The 24,804-nt window shown below is 39.5% G+C and overlaps 1 protein-coding gene across 5 annotated transcripts in view; it reads right to left on the bottom strand.

Moving 5' to 3' along the window:
- LOC134349338 (peroxisome proliferator-activated receptor gamma coactivator 1-alpha-like) overlaps positions 1-24,804 on the bottom strand; it is a 176,403-nt gene that overhangs the window by 18,744 nt on the left and 132,855 nt on the right. For 3 of the 5 annotated variants that reach the window (XM_063053493.1, XM_063053494.1, XM_063053492.1), the window contains 6 exons: positions 23,979-24,155; positions 10,924-11,115; positions 9,413-9,535; positions 7,689-9,075; positions 6,243-6,282; positions 5,962-6,035 (listed from right to left, as the gene is read on the bottom strand). In XM_063053493.1, the coding sequence (XP_062909563.1) occupies positions 5,962-6,035; positions 6,243-6,282; positions 7,689-9,075; positions 9,413-9,535; positions 10,924-11,115; positions 23,979-24,155 (1,993 nt within the window). The remainder of the gene's footprint in view (positions 1-5,961; positions 6,036-6,242; positions 6,283-7,688; positions 9,076-9,412; positions 9,536-10,923; positions 11,116-23,978; positions 24,156-24,804) is intronic. The other 2 variants (XM_063053497.1, XM_063053496.1) reach the window with 2 other exon arrangements.

Below are 24,804 nucleotides of genomic sequence, written 5' to 3'. Positions count from 1 at the left end.
GTTTTCACCTGAGAATCTTCTTCAGGACTGGAAATTAAGGAGCAGACGCCAGAATAAAAAGGTGGGGGGAGGGGAAGGAGGATAGCTAGAAGGTGGGTTGGAAAATTAAAGAACTGGAGAGAACCTAATCCGACAGGAGAGGAGTGTTGTCCATGGGCAAAAGGGAAAGAGGAGGGGACCCAAGAGGAAGTGATAGCCAGGGCAGAAGAAGTAAGAGGACAGTGTGTGGAATAGAAAAAGAGGCATGGGAGAGGGAAGTATTTTGTACTGGAAGGGGAAATCAATAATCATGCAATAAGGTTGGAGGGTACCCAGACGTAATATAAGGTGTTGTTCCTCCACCAAAGGTGTCATAATCGTGGCACAAGAGGAGGCCATGGTCCGATATGTCGGAATGGGAATGGGAATTGGAATTAAAATGTTTGGCCACGGTCTGGCTGGTGGTGCAATGACATCGGCGCTGGACCCGGCAGCGGAGGTTCCCGGGTTCGAAACCAGTCAGGTCCGCTCCCAAGTACGCTTTCCATCCGTGCCAGGTTGAGTGTCGAGAGTGCAACTCGACCTCGTAAAATAAAGGGAAAAATATTGCGAAAATGTCTGTGTGAAGAGTGGCGTGTCACACAATCTCTCTCTCGCTCCGCGCCTTGTAAAAGCCATGAAAAAGACATCACGGACGCACGCACACACAGATGCAGACGCAGACGCACAGACTCACACACACGCAAAAAAAATGTTTGGCCACTGGGAAGCTCCTCTTTTGTCAGAGTGGAAGCTCTCGACAAAGTGGTCCTCCAATTTACAACGGGTCTCATCAATGTACAGGAGGCTGTATCAGGACACACCTGGGGCCCTGAGTGAAGGTGAGGGAGGAGGTGAATGGGCAGGTGTAGCACTTTGGCCGCTTGCAGGGATAAGCGTCGGATGGATGAATGGGCAAGGGGATCACAGAGGGAGTGATCCCTGCAGAAAGCAGAGAGGGTGAGGGGGGAGTAACGGTATGTTTGGTGGTACGACCCCTTTGGAGATGGTGGACGTTGCACAGGATGATGTGCTGGATGCAGAGTCTCATGGACTGGTGGGTAAGGACAACAGAAACACTGATCACTGTTCAGACAGCAAGAAAATGAGTGAGAGTGAATGTTCGGGAAATAGAGGAGCTCAGCATCAATGGTGAAGGGAAACCCTGTCCTCTGAAGAAGGATGACATCCCTGATGCCCTGAAAGGGAAAGGCACATCCTGGGAACAGATGCAATGGAGATGAAGGAACTGAGAAAAGGGAATGGCATTTTTACAGGAGACTGGGTGGGAAGAGGTATAATCAACATAATCGTGGGAATTGGTAGGCATAGAAAAGGTGTTGGTCTATAGACAGTCAAGAAAGGGGAGAGAGGTGTCACAATGGATCAAGTGAATTTAAGGGCAAGATGGAAGTCGGAGGAAAAGTTGATGAAATTGATGAGCTCAGCATGGGTGCATGAAGCAGCACCAATGCAGTCATCGAAATAGTGGAGGAAGAGTTGGGGAGCATTACTGGGGAAGGCTTGGAACATGGATTGTTCTACATATTAAATAGGCAGGCATAGCTGGGGCCCACGCAGATGCCCATGGCTACCCCTTGCGATTGGAGAAAGTGGGAGGAGCTGAAGAAAAAATTGTTGAGAGCGAGGACCAGTTCTGGTGATGAAGGGGAACTAATTGGTTCTTTTATTGAGAAAGAAGCAGGGAGCTTTAAGGCCTTCTTGTTAGGGGATAGAAGTGTACAGGGACTGGATATCCATGTGAAAATGAGGCAGTCAAGGCTAGAGAATTGAAAGTTAGTGAGGAGTTCGAGAGCATGAGAAGTGTTGCTGATGTAGGTATGGAGAGACTGAACCAAGTGGGATAGAATGGAGTTCAGGTATGAAGAAAATATAATTACTTAGGGAGCGCTGAATGTTGCTATTTTAGTGTTCACTGCAACACAATTTTGAGGTTACTGCTAATATCAAAGACAAAGAAATATACACGTCGTCACTTCAGACCAAAAATCTGACAACTATTAAATTCTTTCAACCTATGAAAGAGGAAGAACACATAATGTGCTGCTGTCCTGTCCTAACTTTATTTTTATTTTTGTGATCTTAAGGAATGTCCAGTTATCTCTGACAAATTACTAACCATATGTTATACCCACTCATTTTGAAAGGTAATAGGTGGAATTTGCACACTGGATGACCAAAGGCAAGAGTATCATCTGAAAGCAGATCTATTTTCAACATTGAAGTATTTATCTGCGTGTTCAATGTAGAGCCCTTGTTTATTTTTCTGCTTGTTTTTTGATGTCACAAAGTTTTTTTTTTATAATGCAATGGCTAAGGAATATATTCTATCAGATAGGCTGCCAGGGCCATGCTATGAATTCTCCTGTTCTCTCTCTGCAAACCTGTGAATAGTTACACAACATGACTATTCACCACCTAAGCAGCCTATTACTGCATCCCATTTTTCTTTAAAAACAAAGTTCATTTATTTAAATTTCTATCTGCAGCTTTTTGTTAAATTTACGCTACCTTCAACATCTACTCTTAATAACATTTTAAAACTGTAAATTATGTGGGAAATTATCATGTTGATCACACTATCACAATGCCACCTGGCTCACAGCAGATACAGGAAAAAGCGAAACACAAAGTATTTACTAAAGAATTGAGTTATTTACTGTGATGCATTAAGACAGATAAAGCATATTCCAGCACAAGCTCACAATATTATTTTCTCCCCTCATCAGATATTTAATAAGCCTAATCAATTGGAACATTTCTATGAATATAAGGAACTGCTTTTCTCCTTGTCTTTGAAATTCAAAGCTACCTGTAAATTACACACAGATTATACTGGAGAAACTCAGCAAACCTAGTGGCATCTATGGAAAAAAGTAAACAGTCAACGTCTTGGGCCAAGACCCTTCATCAGTCCTGACAGAGCAAAGAGTTAAATTATACTACAGAGGCAAAATTCAAAAGGGCAAAGAATGCAGGACCAAAGGTGCTGTATTTAAATGCACGTAGCATTCGAAATAAGGTGGACGAACTTGTGGTGCAGTTACAGATTGGTCAGCATTACGTTGTGGGCATCACTGAGTCGTGGCTGAAAGAAGACCGTAGTTGGGAACTTAACATCAAAGAATATACTTTGTATCAAAAGGACAGGCAGGAAGGCATAGGTGGTGGTGTGGCTCTGTCGGTAAGTGCTGGAATTACATATTTAGAAAGAAATGACATAGGGTCAAAGAACGTTAAATCTTTGTGGGTGGAGTTAAGAAACTGCAAGGGTAAAAAAAAAGGCATTATGGGAATCATATATAGGCCTCCAAGTAGTAGCCAAGATGTGGGGTTGAGATTGCAAAGAGAGCTGGAAAAGGCATGTATTAAGGGTAATGATGCAATTGTAATAGGGAACTTCAATATGCAAGCGAACTGGGAAAATCAGATAGGTGTTGGATTACAAGAGAGGGAATCTGTTAAATGCCTACGAGATATCTTCTTAGAGCAGCTTGTGCTTGAGCCTACTTGGGGAAAGGCTTTCTTAGATTGAGTGTTGTGTAATAACTCAGATTTTATTAGGGAGCTTAATATAAAGAAACATTCAGGAGGCAGTGATTGAATTTATACTGCAATTTGAGAGGGAAAAGCAGAAATCAGATGTATCAGTATCACAATGGAATAAAGGGAAATACAGAGGGATGAGAGAGGAGCTTGCCCAAGTGGATTGGAGGAGGATATCAGTGGGATGTCGACAGAGCAGAGATGGCTGAAGTTTTTGGGAATAGTTCACAAGGTGCAGGATAGACATGTCCCACAGAGGAAGAAGTTCTTAAATGGCATGGTAAGCAAGCATGGCAAAGAAGGGAAGCTGAGTACTGCATAGAAGCCAAGGAAAGGGCATTTAGGGAGTGGGAATAAAAGTAAGTTGGATGATTTGGAAGCTTTTAAAATCCAACTAAAGGCAACAAAAAAGCCATAAGGGAAAAGATGAAATATGAGGGCAAACTAGCCAATAATATAAAGCAGGACAATAAATTTTTTCCAGTTATATAAAGAGTAAAAGGGAGGTGAGCATTGATATTGGACCACTTGAAAATGATGCTGGTGACGTAGTAATGGGGGAGAAAGAAATGGCAGATGAACTTAATAGGTACTTTGCATCTGCTTTCACTGTGGAAGACACTAGCAGTGTGCTACAGGTCCGTAAGAGTGCCATTACTATTACAAAGGAAAAAGTGCTAGGCAAACTCAAAGGTCTTAAGCTGGATATGTCACCTGGACCGGATAGACTACATCCCAGAGTCCTGAGAGAGGTTGCTGAAGAAATAACGGATGAATTGTTCATGACTTTCCGAGAATCACTTGATTCTGGCATGGTCCTGGAGGACTGGAAGATTGCAAGAGTCACCCCACTTTTTAAGAAGGGAGGAAGGCAAAAGACAGGAAATTATAGGACAGTTAGTCTAAGCCCAGTGGTAGGGAAAGTGTTGGAGTCTATTATTAAGGATGAGGTTTCGGGGTATTTGGAGACTAATGATAAAACAAGTCAACGTCAGCATGGTTTCAGAAAGTGAAAACTTACCTAAGAAATCCGTTATAGAGTCCTTCGAGAAAGTAACAAGCAGGGTGGACAAAGGAGAGGCAGTGAATGCCATTTTCTTGGATTTTCAGAAGGCATTTGATAAGGTGCCACACAAAGGGCTGCTTAACAAGATAAAATCCTATGGCATTACAGGAAAGGTACTGGCGTGGATAGAGGAATGGCTGACAGGCAGGCGGCAGTGAGTGGGAATAAAAGCGGCCTTTTCTAGTTGGCTGCCAGTGACTAGTGGTGATCCTCGAGGGTCAGCATTGGAACCACGACTTTTCACATTATTTGTCAATGATTTGGATAATAGAATTGATGGCTTTGTGGCAAAGTTTGTGGATGATAGAAAGATCAACAGAGGCGTACATACTGCTGAGTACATACTGCTTGAATGTAGAAGAACTTAGACAAATTGGAAGTATGGGCAAAAAACTGGCATATGGAATACAGTGTTGGGAAATGTATGATAATGCATTTTGGTAAAAGGAACCATAGTGCAGAATATTATCTAAATGGGGTGAAGGTTCAAGCATCAGAGGTGCAGAGGAACTTGGGAATCCTTGTGCAGGCCTCCCAGAAGGTTAACTTACAGGTTGAGTCCAGAGTAAAAAAGGCAAATACAATGTTGGTATTTATTTCAAGGGAAATAGAATATAAAATCAAAGAGATAATGCTGAGTCAGGCCACAAGAATGCATGGAGGTCTCATTGAAACCTACCATTTGTTGAAAGGACTAGATAGGGTGGATGTAGAGAGGATGTTTCCTCCGGTGGGGCGAATCCAGAATTAGAGGGCAAAGCCTATAAATTGAGGGGTGACTTTTTAGAACAGAGGTAAGGAGGAAATTTTTAGCCAGAGAGTAGCAAATCTGTGGAATGTTCTGCCACAGACCGTGGTGGAGGTCAAGTCCTTGGGTATTTTTTTTTTTGTCCTTGGGTATATTTAAGGCGGACGTTGATTGTTTCCTCATTGGTCAGGGCATCAAACAATATGGCGAGAAGGCAGGTGTATGGGGTTGAGTGGAATCCGGGATCAGCCAAAATGGAGTAGCAGAGCAGACTCGATGGGCTGAATGGCCTATTTCTGCTCCTATGTCTTATGGTCTCCCAAAATGTCGACTGTTTACTCTTTTCCATAGATGCTGCCTGGCCTGATGAGTTGCTCCACTATTTTGTGTATGTTGTTTAGACTTACAGCATCTATAGATTTTCTCATGTTTGTGTTGCCTCTAAGTAATATTTTCTTGGCCGAAAACAGATGTCAATGAGAAACCTTTCAGTCTACTTCTCCTTCCTGAATCAGTGAGGGCAGCAGTCGCTACTTGTATCAAACTCAGATCAGATGCTTACCAGCAGTTCCACACAGTTCTACGCTCAGCACTTGTTCAAAAGGTCTGTTCTCAAGTGGAGACTCTTTGCAGTCACTGAAAATATAAAGTACAGGATGAATTAAACTGTAGTCACTCTAAGTTAAATATCAAATATGCAAATTAGAAAAGCTTGCTATGGTGTTACAAAAAAAAAGGCTTGAAATGATTAAGGGTTAATGGAGATGGTGGTCGGGGCCACTTTAATAACCAGGCTATATTTTATATTTATCTAATGCGGATAAAAGAAAATGCACCACCTACCTTTCAGACTCTGGACTAAGTAACAAACTTGTTGGCTTAGCTGCAAAAGAGATAGACATTGATAAAGTGTCAATTATACAGAATAATGTGTTGTTATTCTGTAAAGTATTCAAATTTTTGAGTATTATTGTTTGTAATAGATGATGAAAATTTTCAGATTTGGAGTAAGTCCCAGAACAGAGTTTGAGTTAAGAACAAAACAGACACAGTACAGGCACAAAAGGGAAATAGAAACAATTTTAAGACACATTAAAACACACTGTAGAGCTGGGGTAGATATAGGAATAGAAATTAATTACAAGCATTCACTTGTAGCAAAAAAGATATTCCTAATTATTCTTGAGCTATAGAGGATAACTAATATTTTATTGCAAGCATCCATAACACTTTTTGGCACTTCCGTAAAAGTTAAAAACAAATTCACCCTCTGAACACTGAATATAAGGTAGATTTTTACTGACACAAACTCCCAGCATGCATTGCTACATTATGAGGCATACAAGTGATTATACTATCATGTTAAAATTAGGGCTACTTTAAACTGCTTATTCCTCATTATTTTCAGACAATGAATGGAAACGTAAACTGCATGGGTTTTAACCAACATATGAAATGCCAGAACAAACAAGAAAATGGCTGCTGGCATTAGACTTTACGTTCTGGTACATTCTCTGTCAATTGCTACACAAGTTCTTTGCATCTCTGCATTATAGAATCTGGATTTGGATAACTGTTTCAGAGTAAATGAAAACACTGGACCTGATAAGCCAAACATATGATATTATCATCCGAGAAAAATATAAGGGTTAAATTCTTCCATCCCAATTTTTATTAAAATTGATGTTGATCAGTTCATGCTTTGCTAATTTGAGGTAATCTTTCCAATATGAAAATATTTACTTTAAAAAGTACTGGAAGGAATTTAATAAGGGAGATGCAGGAACCTGGAAGTGAGGTGAAAGCCTTTTCAAAATATATCCCATAATATTGTTTAAATAGATACAAGAGGTAAACTTTGGTTACAATTTCTAGCACTTCTATAGTGAATAGCTAAAATAACTATTAACAAAGGATTGTAGTTATTTTAAATAAACTCGTTTTTTTTTCAGAAGAATGCAACAAATTGACATCCTGAAATAAGATGAAATTCCTTAGTATATGAAGGCCGTTCTCTATTCCCACTACAGAAAAGGAGAAAATTAACAAGCAAAGGCCAATAGAATCATTGTAAGTAGTAATCAGCAGAGAAATGTCTCTTGTGAAAGGTAATAAAACAGTGAGAATAAAGTGTTGAAGATGATTATAAGCATTCACTCTTGAATTAATGAGAATGAATGTAATTTTCCAAAAGACGGAAGGAATTCCATAATAAGCTTTAAAAGTGGCTTAGGGGCATAGTCGTGTAATTATTAAAGAGAATGAAGCAGAGAAGCTAAACAGGATTACCTAGCTTTCTGCTAGTCTTGTTTTCTTGCATCTTGGTTTCATTTAATGGGAAGTCCTGTGCAGTGAAGGCTCGGTTGTCCTCAACTACATTAGAGCATGGAACCATGGAAACTGCAGGAAGGTCAGTAGTAAACGAACTTTCTTCATTGTTGTTCTCCTCAGTCCATTGCACTCGATTACAGGATTGCAGACACCGCTGGTCATCAGGAATAATGTGCGTACCACTGCCACAGAGTTGCTGTCCAGAATAATCTATCTCAATTTCTGCTACTTGTTCATCCTCCTCCCTCTCAAATCTCATCTGCACATCTGACGACTCTGATTTCTTTGGTGTTCCCTCCAAATTTACTCTTGTTAAAGTCCCAGCTGAAGCTGGCTCTAAATCTATGCTAAGGATCCCACTAACATGAGGGTACAATCTCAATGAACGTCGAACTGTAAGGCATGTATTTTCTTGTTGTTTTCCTGTTTCCCCCATTTTAGGAGCCTTGTTCTTGCAACATTTCTTTCTGTCCTTTTTCATTGTACTGTTTAGGGTTTCAGTATTGTAAGCACTATCACCTTCATGATTTGCCACCATCTGAGGAAGATTACTCTGACTATTATCAGGTGAAAGAGTGCAACCAAGTACAGGATATAAAGGATTGTGAAGTCTATAAGGCTTGCTCACATCTACTGCAATACTTTTTTCCAATAGCTCTCTCAGTATGGAAATTTTGGTAAGCTTTTTTACATTCCTCTTGCACAAATCTGGAGTGTTCCTTCCTTGCCTAGAACCGATGGTTAACTTTAAGGAATTTGATAGTTTCTGCTTTTCTATACTGGGGTGAATAAACTTCTGTAAAGGGCATTCGTTTGTTTGCTTTTTGTGACTGGTATTGTCACTATCAGCTTGCTGAGTTGTGACTAGTGGATATTTTCTAGGCGGAAGGCAATAGGTATGCATATATTTAATAAGCTCAACTACTGAACACAATTCTGCTTCTGTGGTAAACTGAGAATTTTTAATCCAATTGTTCTTTGCTGATGCAACTGTATCTTCAGACTTAACGGATGCACTGCAAGAAGCACCATTTTGCAGAATGCGGTGTCCTTGTTTGTGTTCCCCATTCCCATCATTGAAGCAATCCAATTCTTTGTTAGCACCACCATTAACACAATCATCATCAATATCACCGTCATCCTCACTCTCACCTTGCTGGTGATGTGACTGATGATACTGTGAAGTCCACACTGGATTGCTTTGGTCTTTATAAGTGATTTTGGAATCATCTGTTTTAAACAAGGGAGGGCATTCAGTTGAAGTCAGGTGCTTGTGCAATTCTGTGAACGGTCGATGCTGACGCTGACAGGTGCTGTGTGGCTTACTGCCCTGTGGGCCGTCCCCCTTTTTTTTAACAAAACAAAGAAAGGATTACAGAGTATAGTAAAGGTGAAACAGGTCATTACATTAAAAAAAACTACCATTTCCCCCTAAAATTTCCTCCATTCTTCATGATGACAATGCAAGTGATGCAGTTTCTAATGTAATAAATATAATCCGTTAACTCACTTAAATGACTATTCTCCATATGCATGAATACATATAGAAAAGCACTCTTAATCCATTTGCCTTGACAATAATTTTAAGTGAATAATTGTTTTTGTAACTCATGAAAAGATAAACAACTGTTGGTCTTATTTATAAGTAATTATGCTATGTGCAATGTTCATGATGAGAATACCTTGAAAGAAGAACGATGTGATTTTGACTTTTGGTTACTGGATGCATGGCGTGCTTTGTTGCTCTCTTTTTGCCGTTCATAGTTTAACTGTGCATTTTGTGGAGCCAGAAGCAGTTTCTTTAACTATCAAAAAATACATGCCAAAATATTACTCCACTTAAGCATAAATCTTTTAAAAAGTGTGCATAATGCTTCAGACCTTCTTGGTGTCAGATATTTATAATATATACTGTGCAGAGACTGACTGCAGAGCATGTCTTAAAAAACCCGCAGTAATCCTCTCGTATCAACGTCAAAGCACATCAAAGACATGAAACACACTGACAGTTGGCGTCTGTACTGACAGCTGCTCCTGACACAAAACCTGATCAAAAACGGAATAAAACTGAAACAGTATATATGATAAATAATAACAGACACCAGGAAGTATTATAAAAACTAATCTGATTTTATGTTTCAGATGACAGAATGCAAACTGTTGGTATAATTGTTAATAGTATTATCTGAATCATATAATTCAACTTGCTTTGTTAATAATCCAATGCAGTTATTTTTATTTTGCAAACACCAGTTACTTCAAATTTTGATTAGTTTGTCAGAATAACTTTTTTCTTAAGAACCATCCACAGGTTATTTCTGATGTAAAAAAAATTGGCACAGAAGTTCATATTGGAAAAAAAGTAAATGAATAGTCAGATTTTTCTCATTATGAATGAGACAAACGCTAAATGTGATTAAATACAAAGAGAATGTAGATGAATCATTGATGCAAGATTTTAGCTACTTTAATGGCAAATAATTAAAAAAAAATCACACCATTCAAATAATTAACTATACCACGTGAAGATTATTTTCAATTTTCCAAACCTGAAAATAATTGATGGAATATACAATGCTCTTCTTCTGGCATAGAAATGGATATTGAGATATTATGTAGGAGAAGGGGAAGGAAGGATAACCTAACTGCTATGAAAATGGTCTCACACCAAATTGCAATAGGCTGCCAAGACTGTTTTGGTGATACACAATTAGTTGAATATGTTAGGTACAGTTGTTGAGAGTTTTTACAACCTTGTGTGATTGCTAAAGAGAAACAATAGGTGACAGGTAGTTGGAGTATAGTGAGGAGTAAAAGGGAACTGAGTATCTGAGTTCAGATTAGTTGTTTATGACAAAACACAGATGGTTATGAGGGAGACAATAGAAACATATTAGCTGAAAGATTATTTGAAAAAAATGCTGCCATTGCTTGTAACATTTTTAAATGAAAGGCATACATTTTTATCTCACTCTAACCATGCACTTTTAATTTCAGCCATCTATTTAATATCAGATGTGATTAACGTTACATGCAACTTTACAAGAAACAAAAAAAAAGAAACTAGCTTATCTTGCTATTTTTAAACCTGAAAATTAAAAAAATTCAGACCTTATTTTGCCTACATTATACCCATGCAGCGGGTAACCAGAGGCTCATCCAATTCCTTTTAAACAGTAGCAAGGATTCTTACTAGAGATGGTTCATCAGCCTTTGTGGTGGGGGGACTGCCATCTGGTGTTAGTAAAGAGGCAGTTTCCAACAAATCAGTCACAACTCCATCTGTGAGTTCCTTGAATGCTGACAGGCTCACATCATCTACTTGGATGTCGTCCAATGTCTCAGTGAGAGCAGCCAGCAAGGCCTCGTTTTCTTCTTCTATAGTCTACGATATAAAAGTAGATAATAGGATTATACTGTACATATTTTCAAAGATCTTGATTCCCCAGTTCTGAGAATATAAAATCTTATGTTTTATTCCCTCTTCTATAAGCCAACTAAAACAGGTTGACGAATTTCTGGCACAATGAACATTCTTGGGATTTGAATTCTGAGGAATGTAATTTTCTACAAACATTCCAATCTGCTGCTTGGTGGGAGAAGGGCACATATACAGTCTTTTAAAAATATTAATGCAGGTTGACAATAATACAACAACTGCCCACCAAATCTTTGCTCTTGTGGTTCCTGACAGGAAATAAAACTCAAGAGAAGCTGCTTGAAATTGAAAGCATGCTCCTGAAAATACAGCAATTACTTGTCATAGATTTACACTGATTGAGACTACTGCTTTGCTGCTACTCTTCTTGTGTCAAAACAGTAAATTGCTTGTATGGCTACAGAAGTTCTTGACTAATTAAAAAAAAGTACATGGCAGCATGATAGTTATGCTTCTGGAAAATAATCCAGAGGTCTAGACAAATAATCCAGGGAAATTAGATTAAAAGCAACTTGAAAAAAACCAAAAGACATAGGAGCAGAATTAGGCCATTTGGCCCATTGAGTCTGCTCTGCTATTTCATCATGTCCATTCTAACTTTCTTCTCAGACTCAACCTCCTGGCTTCTCCCCAGACCGCTTCAAGCCCTCACCAATCAAGAATCTATCAACCTTTGTCTTAAAGATACATAAAGACTTGGTCTCCACAGCTGCCTGTGTCAAAGGATTCCACAGATTCATCACTCTGGCTATAGAAATTCTTCCTCATCTCTGCTCTAAAAGGATGCCCCGCCATTGTGGGGATGTGTCCTCTGGTCTTCGACTCTCCTTCCATAGGAAACATCCTCACCACATCCGCTCTATCAAGGCCTTTCACTATTTGACAAGTTTCAATGAAGGCACCCTTCATTTTTCTGTTTGAGGATTACACTTAAGAAAAATATAATCTTAACAAAGAAGAGTAGTGTTTTTAAGTCATTATGAAGGCAAAACTTCACCTGGTTCAAACACCTTCAAGGAGGGAAATTCAGTTCATTCTTGCCCACATGTAGCTCTCTCGTAAAGTGGGATGCATGTAAGCCATTTGGTAGTATTAAATCACAAAAAAACCCACAAGAGTTAAAATGGGAAGTCCACATAACCATAACTTAAGCACTGAATCAAGATTTGTAAGCGGTACACGAATATAAATGAACCTGAGAAGTCTGATACCAGAACAAAAGGAGCCATTCAGCCCACTGAATGGTTCCTTTTGTTCTGTCCATGCCCCATGTCCTTATTTCTCTGTATTCCTGCAGTGTATTCTTTCTCATATACCGATAAACTCCTGTCTGGTCCTTTTATCTTTAAACAATACTAATCTATGGTCACTGATTAGCCTCCCATCATCTCTTTGGGATCTGGAAGCTAGGGAGAACATCCAAAGTAAGAATGTATGGTCAAGAAGTGAGTCTGTAAACTCCAAGTAGATAGGACCTGAGGTAGGAATCAAATCCATATTTCTGGATTTGAGAGCTTGCAAGCTCCAACTTAGGTCTCTGCTGTCTATATGAGCTCTGAAAGACTGGTATCAAAGCTGACAAGCCAAGAAGTCATGCAGAATCAGTCAGTTCAGCTGGATGCAAAGTAAGAAGGAATAGGCTTTGAATGTCCAGTTAATAAGGTGATGCTTGACCTCTACTCCACATAACCCTCAAGTGTCCTGTATCAGCCTTGAGTACTTCAATCAATCCTCTCTCACCAAACCAGGATCCGATCTGCTTCACTGGCAGATCCAGCAAGTTGTGAGCACAGTGGGATACAAGTGGACCTGGTCTGAGTGAGGCGTGGTAGCAAGAGAATTCAGCTTCAAACCACTTCAAAGTTAACGCCGAATCACTGAAGTTTCATGGCTTCATTTCAAATATACGCAAGTGAACACCTGCTGAAAGGCCTGAAAGTAGCAGACTTGACTGATGAGCATTTGCCATGGACTAGAAAACGCTCCATAAATGCCATGGCCACTAGATAAAGATCAGGACTTTATTTTGCTGTAAAGTTCTAAGTTTAGTGTGTGACACTAGTCTGCATGAGATCAGTAGCAACAATATTAATGAAGAGTCACATCATTCATAGGAAAACAACCTGCTGAATAGCATTTCATTCACTAACACCTTCATCTGATGCACAGCCACAATATGTGACATATACAGGATTCACCACAGCATCACTTATTCGCCATATGAAAGAGAAAGGATCTCTAAGCTGCTTGATATCCTGATTTGTGCTATCACCATTTCTTTTAACATTTTACAAAATGCTAGTTAGACTTTGCGTGTTTGAGTCAAACACTTTGGATTGTTCGGTCCAAATTGCACACAGTTCTGACCGCCACGATTTAGGAAGGATGTGATGGTGCTGGAGAAGTCGCAGAGGAGAGTAATCAAGGTATTGCCTGGATGGGAAGTTATTAGTAATGGGGAGACATTGTAAAGGCTTAGTTTGTTTTCAATGCAGTAATGGAGTTTGAGGAGTGATCTCACGGAGATAGGTATAGTAGATAATTAGAATCTTTTTTCCCATGATAGTAGTATGCAAAGCAAAATGGTGTAGGTTGAAAGTAAGAGGAAGATATTTTACAGGGTTTTGAGAGGATTTTATTAATATACTGTACATAGAGATTGATTGATATTTGGAATATGCCACCAGAGATGATTGTTGGAGTCAGGCGCAATCAAAATATATTTAAATCACAAACAAGAGAAAACCTGCAGATGCTGGAAATCCGAGGAAGACATAAAATGTTGGAGGAATTCAGCAGGCCAGGCAGCATCTACGGAAAAGTATACAGTCGACGTTTCGAGCCGAAACCCTTTGGCAGGACTGGAGACAAAAAGCTGAGGAGTAGATTTAAAAGGTGGGGGCGGGGAGGGGAGGGGGAGGGAAGAGAGAACCACCAGGTGATGGGTGAAACCTGGAGGAATGAAGTAAAGGGCTGGGAAGTTGATTGGTGAAAGTGACAGAAGGCCATGGAAGAAAGAAAAAGGGAGAAGGAGCACCAGAGGGAGGCAACGGGCGGGCAAGGGAAATGGAGAAGGGGAGGGGGGTGGTTGGGGGACATTACTGGAGGTTCGAGAAATCGATGTTCATGCCATCAGGTTGGAGGCTACCGAAACAGAATATAAGGTGCTGTTCCTCCAACCTAAACGTGGTCTCATCATATCAGCGGTGGAGGCCACGGATGGACATATCAGAATGGGAATGGGAATTGGAAATAAAATGGGTGCAATATATTTAAGTGCTTGGCCCAAATTTGTGGTGGGAGGGAATCTCACTGCAATACACATTACACTTGTGCATATGGGGTAGGTCAAAAGAAATCTATTATAACCTCGCGCAGCAGGATTGTAGAACATAGTGCCAATCCACTAATTCAGCATCAATCTTTTTCAGAAACCATGCATATAATATATTTGGCAATATCAGCATGCTGATATTGCCAAATATATTTAAGAGATAGTTATATAGACACCTGAATGGACAAGGCTTTGAAAGAGTGGGTGTGTTTGGAAGAAGATGGTACCAGTGAACAATACTACCAAAGGCAGCATCCTCAAGACAGGTCACATGGCACTCGATTCACTTCTTTTAAATCTTCTTTTTATTTCAGATGTGGTTCTGCTACTGTTAGGGCCTATTATAAAACATTCTGGCAGGGTGTTTTCAGGCAATCTGGTGCTTTGTTATCTCCGAGAGGGTTCCACGTGCCTGCAACAAAGTATACGGCCTGGAGGCCATGAATCTTGGAGAGGGGGCACGAGCCCATGATCGACTCCATCGCTCGCTGACTGAAGCGCCGAGGAAGACTGAAATTGGAGCAAGTGCGGAGGTCGAACGAGCATTCAGCACCGTCTATCAGCGTCTCGCAGGCTGCTGCCCAAGGAGGTTGTCAGCGTGTGATGGTCTCTCTCTCCCCCTGACGCTTGCTGCTCTTGAAGGAAGGTCCTTTGATGAGTGATCTCTCTCTCCCTCCCTTGATGCTGTCTGTGGATGGTGCCGGAGCAAGGTTTAATCGATGTGGTTTGAGGATTGCGGACTTTAAAATCATGCTTATGATGTGTTCTAGTCTCTGGTTGCTCCTTTTTTGTGGGTGCTATTTTTTGGGCCATTTTTGAATTGGGGTGGCCTGCAGATAACAAACACTGGGCTGAAGTTAAATCTGCATTTTGATTTTGTGTTTTATAGTCTGTGTCTTCGCTCGTTTTTTTTTACTGCTGTTTGTGAGATTTGTTTTGTTGCACATGGGGAGGTTGATGATTTTATTTGAACAGGTTTCATGGTTTTCTTTGTTTCATGGCTGTCTGTGGGGAAGATGACTCTAAAAAACCTAAGAAGTCTGGAGTTTTAGCCTTACCTAATTTTAGGTTTTATTACTGGGCAGTTAATAGACGATATCTGACGTTTTGGATATATTATATTAATCGTGTCGACTGTCTGTTTTGGGTTTCTTTAGAAGCTAATTCTGTTAATAAATTTTCTATTATTTCTCTTCTTGAATCTTAACTTCCTTTATTTGTAAGTAAACTAACTGATAATTTAATAGTTAAACATACTCTGAGGATCTGGATACAATTTAGAAAACATTTTGGTTTATTGAGATTTTCCCTTTCTAGTCCCACTTATTCTAGTTATTTTTTTAAACCCCCCATGACTGATTTAGTTTTTAAAGAATGGGACAGGTTGGGTATTACATGTTTTTGGGATCTGTTTGTTGGAGGAAATCTTTTTTTTCATTTGAACAATTGTCAGCTAAATATAGCTTACCCAAAACTCACTTTTTCAGATATCTACAAATCAGAGACTTTCTAAGATCTCAATTATGCACATTTCCTATAAGCTCAGATAAGAACTTACTAGACATAATTTTTAATTTGACACCTTTTCATAATGGTTCAATATCTAATATTTATGATATGTTACTGGAGACGAGGAATGTTCCTTTAGACAAAATTAAGAATCTCTGGGAACAAGACTTACAGACATCAATATCTGAGGAAACCTGGAATGAAATTTTTAAACTGGTTAATACATCATCGCTATGTGCTCGCCATTCCCTCACACAATTTAAGGTGGTACATAGAGTCCGTATGACTAAAGATAAGCCATCTCGTTTTTAATCGGATATATCTCCCTACTGTGACATATACAATAATGGAGAAGCTTCATTAATTCATATGTTTTGGACTTGTCTATGTCTTGAAAAATATTGGAAGGAAGTTTTTCAAACTTTTCCTTTACTTTTCAACGTCAATTTTAAGCCTAATCCTCTGGCGGCCCTATTCGGTATTGTTGCTGGACAAGATAACAAGTTGAAGACATCAGATTTACATATTTTGGCCTTTAGCTCTCTTATAGCTAGGAGGGCTCTTCTGTTTAAATGGAAAAATGTTTCTCCTCCTACTCATGCTCAATGGTTATGCGATGTTATGTCATGCTTAGATTTAGAGAAGATTCGTTGTTCAATTTATGAATCTCATCAAGACTTTCAAACATTGTGAGGACCGGTTCTGAATTACTTTCAAAACCCTCAATTCATTGTTTAAATATAGATGTTGGCTATTATCAATTTTTATTATATGAGAAGGTATTTTACCTTTTTTTCTCCTTAATAAACAGCTTCGGTCTTGGTAAAGGTTAGATTTTTTCTGTAATAATATAGTATATTTCAATATAACTTTGACTAACCTACATGAATACAGGGTAATGAGATTGTTATTATGAATAGATATAATGTAATTGAGTTGTTTTTTTAACCGTTATATATACTTTCTTGTACTCTGTATTCTTTTATGCAGAAACTAATAAAAATATTGAAAGGGAAGATGACTCTCAGGGTTGTATACTGCATACGTACTTTGATATTAAGTATACTTTGAATCCTTTGAATATGGGATTAGCTTAAATGGGCAAAAGGACTAACATAGACAAGGTGGGCCAAAAGGCCCATTTCTGTGTTGTATAATTCTATGACTCTATGCTGGTACAGGGCCTTGGACCATCCAACTTCCCAGTATTATGAAATCATCTTTATTATGTTGGTTGTATTGAGTTGCATAAAACAGAGATGATGTAAGCATTATTAGTCATGTCTGTGATTGAAACACACAGAAATGGCTGTATGCAAATTGTTAATCTATCAATCAGGACATTTTAACTTGCTCAATGCATCTTAATTTACAGTAGGGTCTGTTCCTTGCTACAAGGAATAAAAAATGAAGTTGGTAGATTGCAACATTTGGATTCAATTTCTGCAAGATTAGCATAAATGAATGCCACACACACACACATTATTGACATCTTCATGTATCTGAAAGGTGCCAGAAAAATGACAGCAGAAGGTGTTTCAAAACTGTAATGTACCCGGTCCAGTTTTGTGATGGGAAGGGGTCTCATTGGAATGGAAACAGGATTAGTGAACAAGGAGCAGCTCAAAACAAATAATTCACAGCTCTGTATAGCAGGATTGTACAGCCTTGTTTAGATCTACTGGTTATGCAATGAAATTTTGCACAAATCATGCATAAAATTTAATGAATATAGATGCATGTGATTTAATGCATCTATATTCACTTTGGCAACATGCTACTTCTGCTAATTAAGATGCATGAAGCATCAGCAGGTTGGCATCGTATTTTCAGGCTGTTCTTGATCTTTTACACACCTCATTGAACACGTTTGGCCAGTTGCTTGACAATTAACAGTAATGGAAGATAGGCCGTGCCTTGTGCTGTCTGTCATGCCAATATGCCAACTCCTCTGAACATTTTTCTGGTGGTGAGTACACCATCCACATTGCAGAGAGAATTTCAATTAAGTGGGAGACACTGAAAACTTGTTGCTGAAAATCCTGTCCGTTAAGTGTCAGGATGGTTTACTACGACATGTCTGAAGAGTTAGATGCAATGAGACAAAAATGTCATCAGGAATTGGGAAGCATTGTGTGAGCAGTTTTACTTTAATTCACTCATGGGATGTGTATGTCACTAACATGATAGTAATTATCGCTCTTCAGATGGTGAGCTGCCTACTTGAACTACTGCAGTCCTTCTGGAGCAGATAACTTCATAAAAGCAAAGTGATGTTTCCTTGTAGCCTTTGGAGATTGAGGAAATGTCCCACTTCATTTTGTGGCTAGACAGCAAATGTGGGACCCATGGACTCTTCCAAACACTGGACGGGTGGTGACGGAGTGGGCAGAAGGAGGTGGGCAGTTTGACAGACTGCGTGTTTCCTCTGTTTATACAGTTTCTATATGCTCACGATGGTTCAAACTGAAGTTCTTAGTACCACTTTGAATGATCTTATGATTATTTGAATGATCTTATTCCACTTTGAGTGGTCATTGGCCAGAGAATCACAGGAAACAAAAAATAATACATTTCTCCATGATGACTTTGACTGCACCTTTCGATTTGTTACTTTGCCTATCTGCAGATCTCTTCCCATGACAGAGAATAATTCAGAAAAGAATTAGGAAGAATTGGGAGTCTGGATGTCCGCAACATGGCCTGTCTTATTTAGCTGATTTTTTTTTTGTAACTATACGCTCACAAAATTGGTGATTATTTGCTGAAGAAAGAACACTGACATCAGTTTGTTTAGTTGGAGCATTTGTGGAGACAACAGTGGTAGTATTTTTCCAGCTTCTTGGTAATCCAGATCTCAGAATCATTAAGAACCATGGTGATCAATGCTGGTCAATAGATTGTGGCTTTTATGCCAAATTTGAGGTCATAATCATCAAATATCCTTTTCCTCAAATGAACAGAGGTTGTGCTTGTGTTATGAAGGCAGTTCTCAACTTCATCATCAATAATTGCCTTCACCAAGAGGTGGCTCTTGAGATCTCTTTTTTTGTGTGTGTGCAGGGGAGGGGGAATTGAGGGTTGTTATGCCTGTTCCATTTTTGTTAAGTTTTTTTGTGACAGGACAAAAGATTTTGTGGTTGATGATGATGATTGTGCTGCCAGTTTTTTTCTTTCTTGGTTTCGTGGCTATCTGGAGAAGAATTTCAGAGTTGTATACTTTGATAATAAATGAACCTTTGACTACAAGTTGAACAGCTTCTGGTTATTTCTGAAGATCGGATTATCTGTTCTATAGAGCCATTGGTTGCTATCATGACAGGCATGGAGCAATGGCAAGATGGAGATGAATTTCCATGTGCAATCAAATTTAAGGAGGATGTTCTATAGTACCTCCCAACTGATTGAAGTCAAAGGTTTTGGTGAGATTTAAAAAGCCCAAGTATTGTGTCTGGTAAGGCTTCCTATACTTTTTTCCCCACCCACAGTCCCTCTAGCTGGAAATAATCCACATTACAAAAGAAGCTGTGCAGCCTTTGTATGGAACCAGTTGTGGAACACCCTAGCGATGAACTCCGCTGTGGCAGATAGGAGTTGTCTCATCTCCTTTCTTGAAGACTATGGCACCTCTGAGGTCATCTGGAATATTCCCCTCTTCCCAGATGTGAATGATGACATTATGTAATTCTGATATCCTACTGGATTTAGGTTTTATATAGTGCCATGCTCAACATCTTGCTAGATTTAGAATAGTGAAGAAAAGGACAAATGTAAATTAACAGTAACACTTCTAAATTTGGATGAGGCCAGTTTTACTGGAACTTTATTGGAATTCAGGACCTGAAAATAAATCAATCTCGAAGCAATGGAGCTAATGAAGAAGACGATTCATGGAATTCAGATTAACCGTTGTCCGACAACAGGGTGAGTCTGTTGAGCTGAAATCCCTTGGTTGATAAAGTGCAAAAGGAAGAGAAGGCAGAAACAAAACGAGAAACCGGCATCAGATATGCTGAGTTCAATCCTTCAGAAAGCCTTGATAAGAAAGTAAAGTGAGGACACCTGGAAGTAAAATCAAAGAAAATCCATATGTATATAGATAGTGCTTATAAGAGACCAAAACGGTATCCTATGTGAGGAAGCAGAGGACATGGATAAGGTTATGTACACCTTGAGGCTGCTTTTTCAAAAGGGAGGGGTTATAATGTGCAGTAGTTAAAAAGAAGAAAATTAAATATTTTCCTGGTGAGGCAATGCATCCTCCCTTGGTTCCAATGAAGCCAATGGCAGGTTGGGTGATCGCTTTGCACAACCTCAGTGTTCAGTCTGCAGGGCTTTCTGTTTAATTCTCCATCCCCTGTCACTCTGACCTATTGATCTATTGCCTAATTGTGTTACAAATGAGGCTCAACACCCTGTTCTGAGGAAAGATCTTGGACCTGAATCAACAGCTTCATTCTTCTTCCCACAAAAAGACTCAAGCCTGCTGAGTGTTTCCAGCATTTTCTGTTCTATTTCAGATTTTCAAAACAGCTGTTTTTTTTGAATTTCACTTAATTGGTGAAATTTGTAAGGTAGGATCATGTTTAACCAACTAACTTAAGGTGGTAACAAGGAGTGTCAGTGTGTATAGTGTGCTTACTGTCATCTATCTGTATTTAAAGAACTGCATGACAGCCTGTGCAAAAAACTGAAGGTCCACATGAATCAAGAGAGCATGCCAAATTGGATCTGAAGCTGCTCTGTGGCAGGAACTAAGGACCAATGGTTAACAAGTGTTTATTTGATTTGAGGCCTCTTACCAGCAGTGTTTCACAAGGCTCAGCAGTCAGTCTCTTGGTATCTTTATGTTCATGATCTGAACTTACGTAGGAGACAGGAATAAAACCTGACTGTGCGGATGGCATGGAGGAGGAAAGCCTTTGCTTGCACAAGATATTAGACAGTATGCCCAGCTGGGCAGGAACACTGGCAAAGAAAATGCAATTCCCTGAAGTGAGAGGTGATTCATTTGGCTGAAGCACAAGGAAATGCGAATCAAATGAGAGATACCAAGTGGTACAGAGGATAAGATAAACCTCAAAGTTTATATCCACCTATCCTCAAGATGATAAGTATTCAGACCCCAACCCTTCGTTCACATAAATGGGTATTACAACCATGGATTTTGGTCAATTTAACTGAGAATTTTTATTTGTGAAGCATATGCTCCTCTTTTCACAGTAGAGACCCAAAACAAGGAAAATTGTAAAACATGAAAACTAAAAATTCAAATCCTGAAATGTCATAAGTTTGAAAGTAGTCACTCCATTTTGCTCAGTACTTAGTTGAACCACCACTCGCAACTATTACAGCCAGTAGTCTTTTTGGATAAGTCTCTATTAGTTTAGCACAATGTGATAGAGCAAGATTTGCCCATTTCTCCTTGCAAAATTTCTCAAGCTGTGCCAGGTTAGTTGGGGAGCAGCAGTTACAGCAATCTTGAGGTTGTGACAGAGATGTTCAATCAGGTTAAGGCCAGGACTCTGAATGGAATACTGAATGGTCATCAATTTTCTTCACTGAAGCCACTCCATGGTTGCTCTGGGAGTGTGCTTTGAGTTGTTGTCCTGCCAAAAGACAAACTTCCTCACCAGTTTAAACTTTCCGGTAGAGTTGTAAGATTTGATCCATGATCACTCTGTATTTACCAGCTTCCATCTTCCCATCAATCTTGACTAGATTTCCAGTCTCTGCTGCTAAAAAGACTTCTAGTCATGGGGCAAAGAAGTTGAGTGAAGTTATCCCCTTTTGTTCAGGAGCCTGATGGTTGAGGGGTAATAACTGTCCCTGAACCTGGTGGTGAGAGTCCTGAGGCTCCTGTACCTTCCTCCTGATGTCAGCTGTGAGAAGTGAGCATGCCAGTGGGTCTTGGGAAGGGTCCTTCATAATGAATGCTGTTTTCCTGCAACAATGCTTTGTGCAGATCTGCTCACTGGTGGGGAGGGGTTTACCTGTGATGGACTGGTTACCAAAGACACTCACAAATTTCTACTGCTGTACTGTGGAGAGTATTCGAATTGGTTACATCACTGTCTAGTATGGAAGGTCCCCAGCACAGGATCAGAAAAAGTGGCCGGTTGTAAACTCAGCCAGCTCCATCATGGGGACTAGCCTTCCTAGCATCCAGAACACTGAGAGGTGATGTCTCAAAAAGATGGCATATATCATTAAGAACCCTTATTACCCAGAACATGCCTTTTTTTCATTGCTACCATCAAGGAAGTGGTACAGGAGCCTCAAGACGCACACTCAACATTTCAGGAACAGCTCTTGCCCTCTGCCATCAAAATTTCTGAATGGAAAACGAACCTATGAACACTTCCTCAATATTTGCCCCCTCTCTTTTTGGACTGTTTATTTAATTTATTTGTATTAATTAATTTATTAATTAATATATATATATTTTTAAAAATTGTAATTTATAGTTTTTATTCTTATGTATTGCAATGTACTGCTGCCACAAAACAACAACCTTCCTGGCATATGCCAGTGATATTAAACCTGATTCTGATTGTGCCTGTGATGGGGCTGGCAGAGTCTATAACCCTCTGTTGGGCAAGAGTTTTTTAAGATTTCGTAATGATGAAGAAACAGCGATGAATTTTCCGTGAGGACCAGAGGGTGCCTTGGGAAGTAGTGGTGTTCCCATGCTTCCGGTGTCCTTGCAGGTGACAGAGGTCATGGGTTTGGGACGGTGAGAGGGGAAACACGATATGCAGGGAAAGGGAAAAATAAAAGGTTGCTGAATAACGAGCATCTTCTTTTTAGAACCCATTCCAAATGGTTACACCAACACTCCAGTTCTACTATAGTAAGACTCTTTAGCTTAAAATTGTTTCAGAACCTATTCTGAATGTTCTTCAAATTTCTTTGCTACAATGAGGACAGGGCTTGGTGACTGATAACTGGGTAAATAAGTAAATCAGGATGAGAATAAAGATTAATTGAGCAAGAATAATCAACTATGATTCTGTTTTGACTTTAATTATTAACGAAATTAAATTTATTTATATTGTTACCTTGACCTTTGTCTAGTACTGAGTTCTGGGTCTGACGACTACAGTTATTGAACTTTTCCTTTTCCCTTATTTAATACATGGAATGCAAAATTTTATATTCACACTTTAGTAACCCATTGTTGATCTTCCCCTGCACCCCTGCAACTTATTTTCTCTTACAAATGCCCATCAATTTATCTTTAATTCTGTTTCCCATTAACCTAAACCAAGTAGCAATTTATTCAAGATTCAAGATCGTTTATTGTCATTCTTCGTGTTCACAAGTGTAAAAGAAAATTAAATGATTGTTACTCAGGATCTGATGCAGCATTAAAAGAAACACCATAACAGACTGATAGTATGTACAGAAAGTGACACTATGTGCAGGAGTATCTGTACATAAGGTGACTCTACAGGAAATGATAAAGTAGAGGAGGTGGTGGGTAGCTGTTGTGGGGTGTGGGGGTGTGTGATGTGGTGGTGTTGATCTGCCTGACAGCTTGGAACGGTTTTTGAGTCTGATGGTCCTGGTATGGATACTGCACAACTTCTTCCCTAATGGGAGTGAGCAAACAGTACATGAGCTGCGTGGGTGTCATCCTCCATGACACCATTGGCCTTTATCCCGGCAACTTTCTGTATATATTTCCTTGAGGGTGGGTAGGCTGCTGCCACTGATGCGTTGCGCAGTTTTAACTGTCCGTTGTGGAGCTCTCGTTTCCACTGCAGTGCAGCTTCTACACCACACAGCATGTTAGGAAGCTTTCCACTGCGCACCTGTAGAAGGTCACGAGTTAACCAACCTGCACATCAATATGACTGTCATAGCAAAATACTTCGGTCCTTTGGTTTTACAGCCACGAGGGTTCATTTTCACTATGTTATGCTTAGCATAACTCGGCAGGAAAATTCAAATGCATACTTACTTCAAAAAGCTCAGAATCATCTGTACTATACTGGCTGGAACTTATTTCTGTTTGGTCATTGTCCCAATGGAGTTCACTAAGGCAGTTTACTGAATCAAGGTCAGTCACATCCAGCTGGGAGAGGTCAATTTCTGGAAAATCTGAATACAAGCAGTCCTCACCAGCCACAAGACCATACTGCAAAAGAAATAAAGGCAGAGTTAGGCTGCTTTAAACCTCAGTCATGGATGTAAGTATCATCTTCGCATAACTACATACCCTAATAGCTTGTTTATTACAGTGACTGTAAATTTGATGCTAAAGTAAACAGAGACAAAGTTTTTTCATGACTTTTCTCCTTTCATATTAGGCATAGTATCACAATTCTATCCAAATAAAGTTGTCTACAAAAAATAACAAGGGTGTTTAAATGCCTTTAATGGATAGGAAACTATTTCCAGAAAGGACAAGGTTTGAAATATTCTGGAGATTATATCAAACATTGGACAATCATTTTGTAGTCTTAGGTAATGTTTGAAACCATAGAAAAACTACAGCACAGAAACAGGCCTTTTGGCCCTTCTTGGCTGTGCCGAACTATTTTCTACCTAGTCCCACTGACCTGCACACAGACCATATCCCTCCATACACCTCCCATCCATGTATCTGTCCAATTTATTCTTAAGTGTTAAAAAAGAACCCGCATTTACCACCTCGTCTGGCAGCTCATTCCATACTCCCACCACTCTCTGTGTGATGAAGCCCCCCCAATGTTCCCTTTAAACTTTTCCTCCCTCACCCTTAACCGATGTCCTGTTTTTTTTCTCCCCTTGCCTCAGTGGAAAAA

Source organism: Mobula hypostoma, chromosome 7 (genome assembly GCF_963921235.1).
Source record: "Mobula hypostoma chromosome 7, sMobHyp1.1, whole genome shotgun sequence".
Lineage (NCBI taxonomy): Eukaryota > Metazoa > Chordata > Chondrichthyes > Myliobatiformes > Myliobatidae > Mobula > Mobula hypostoma.
This window is presented reverse-complemented; position numbering and strand designations above follow the sequence as displayed.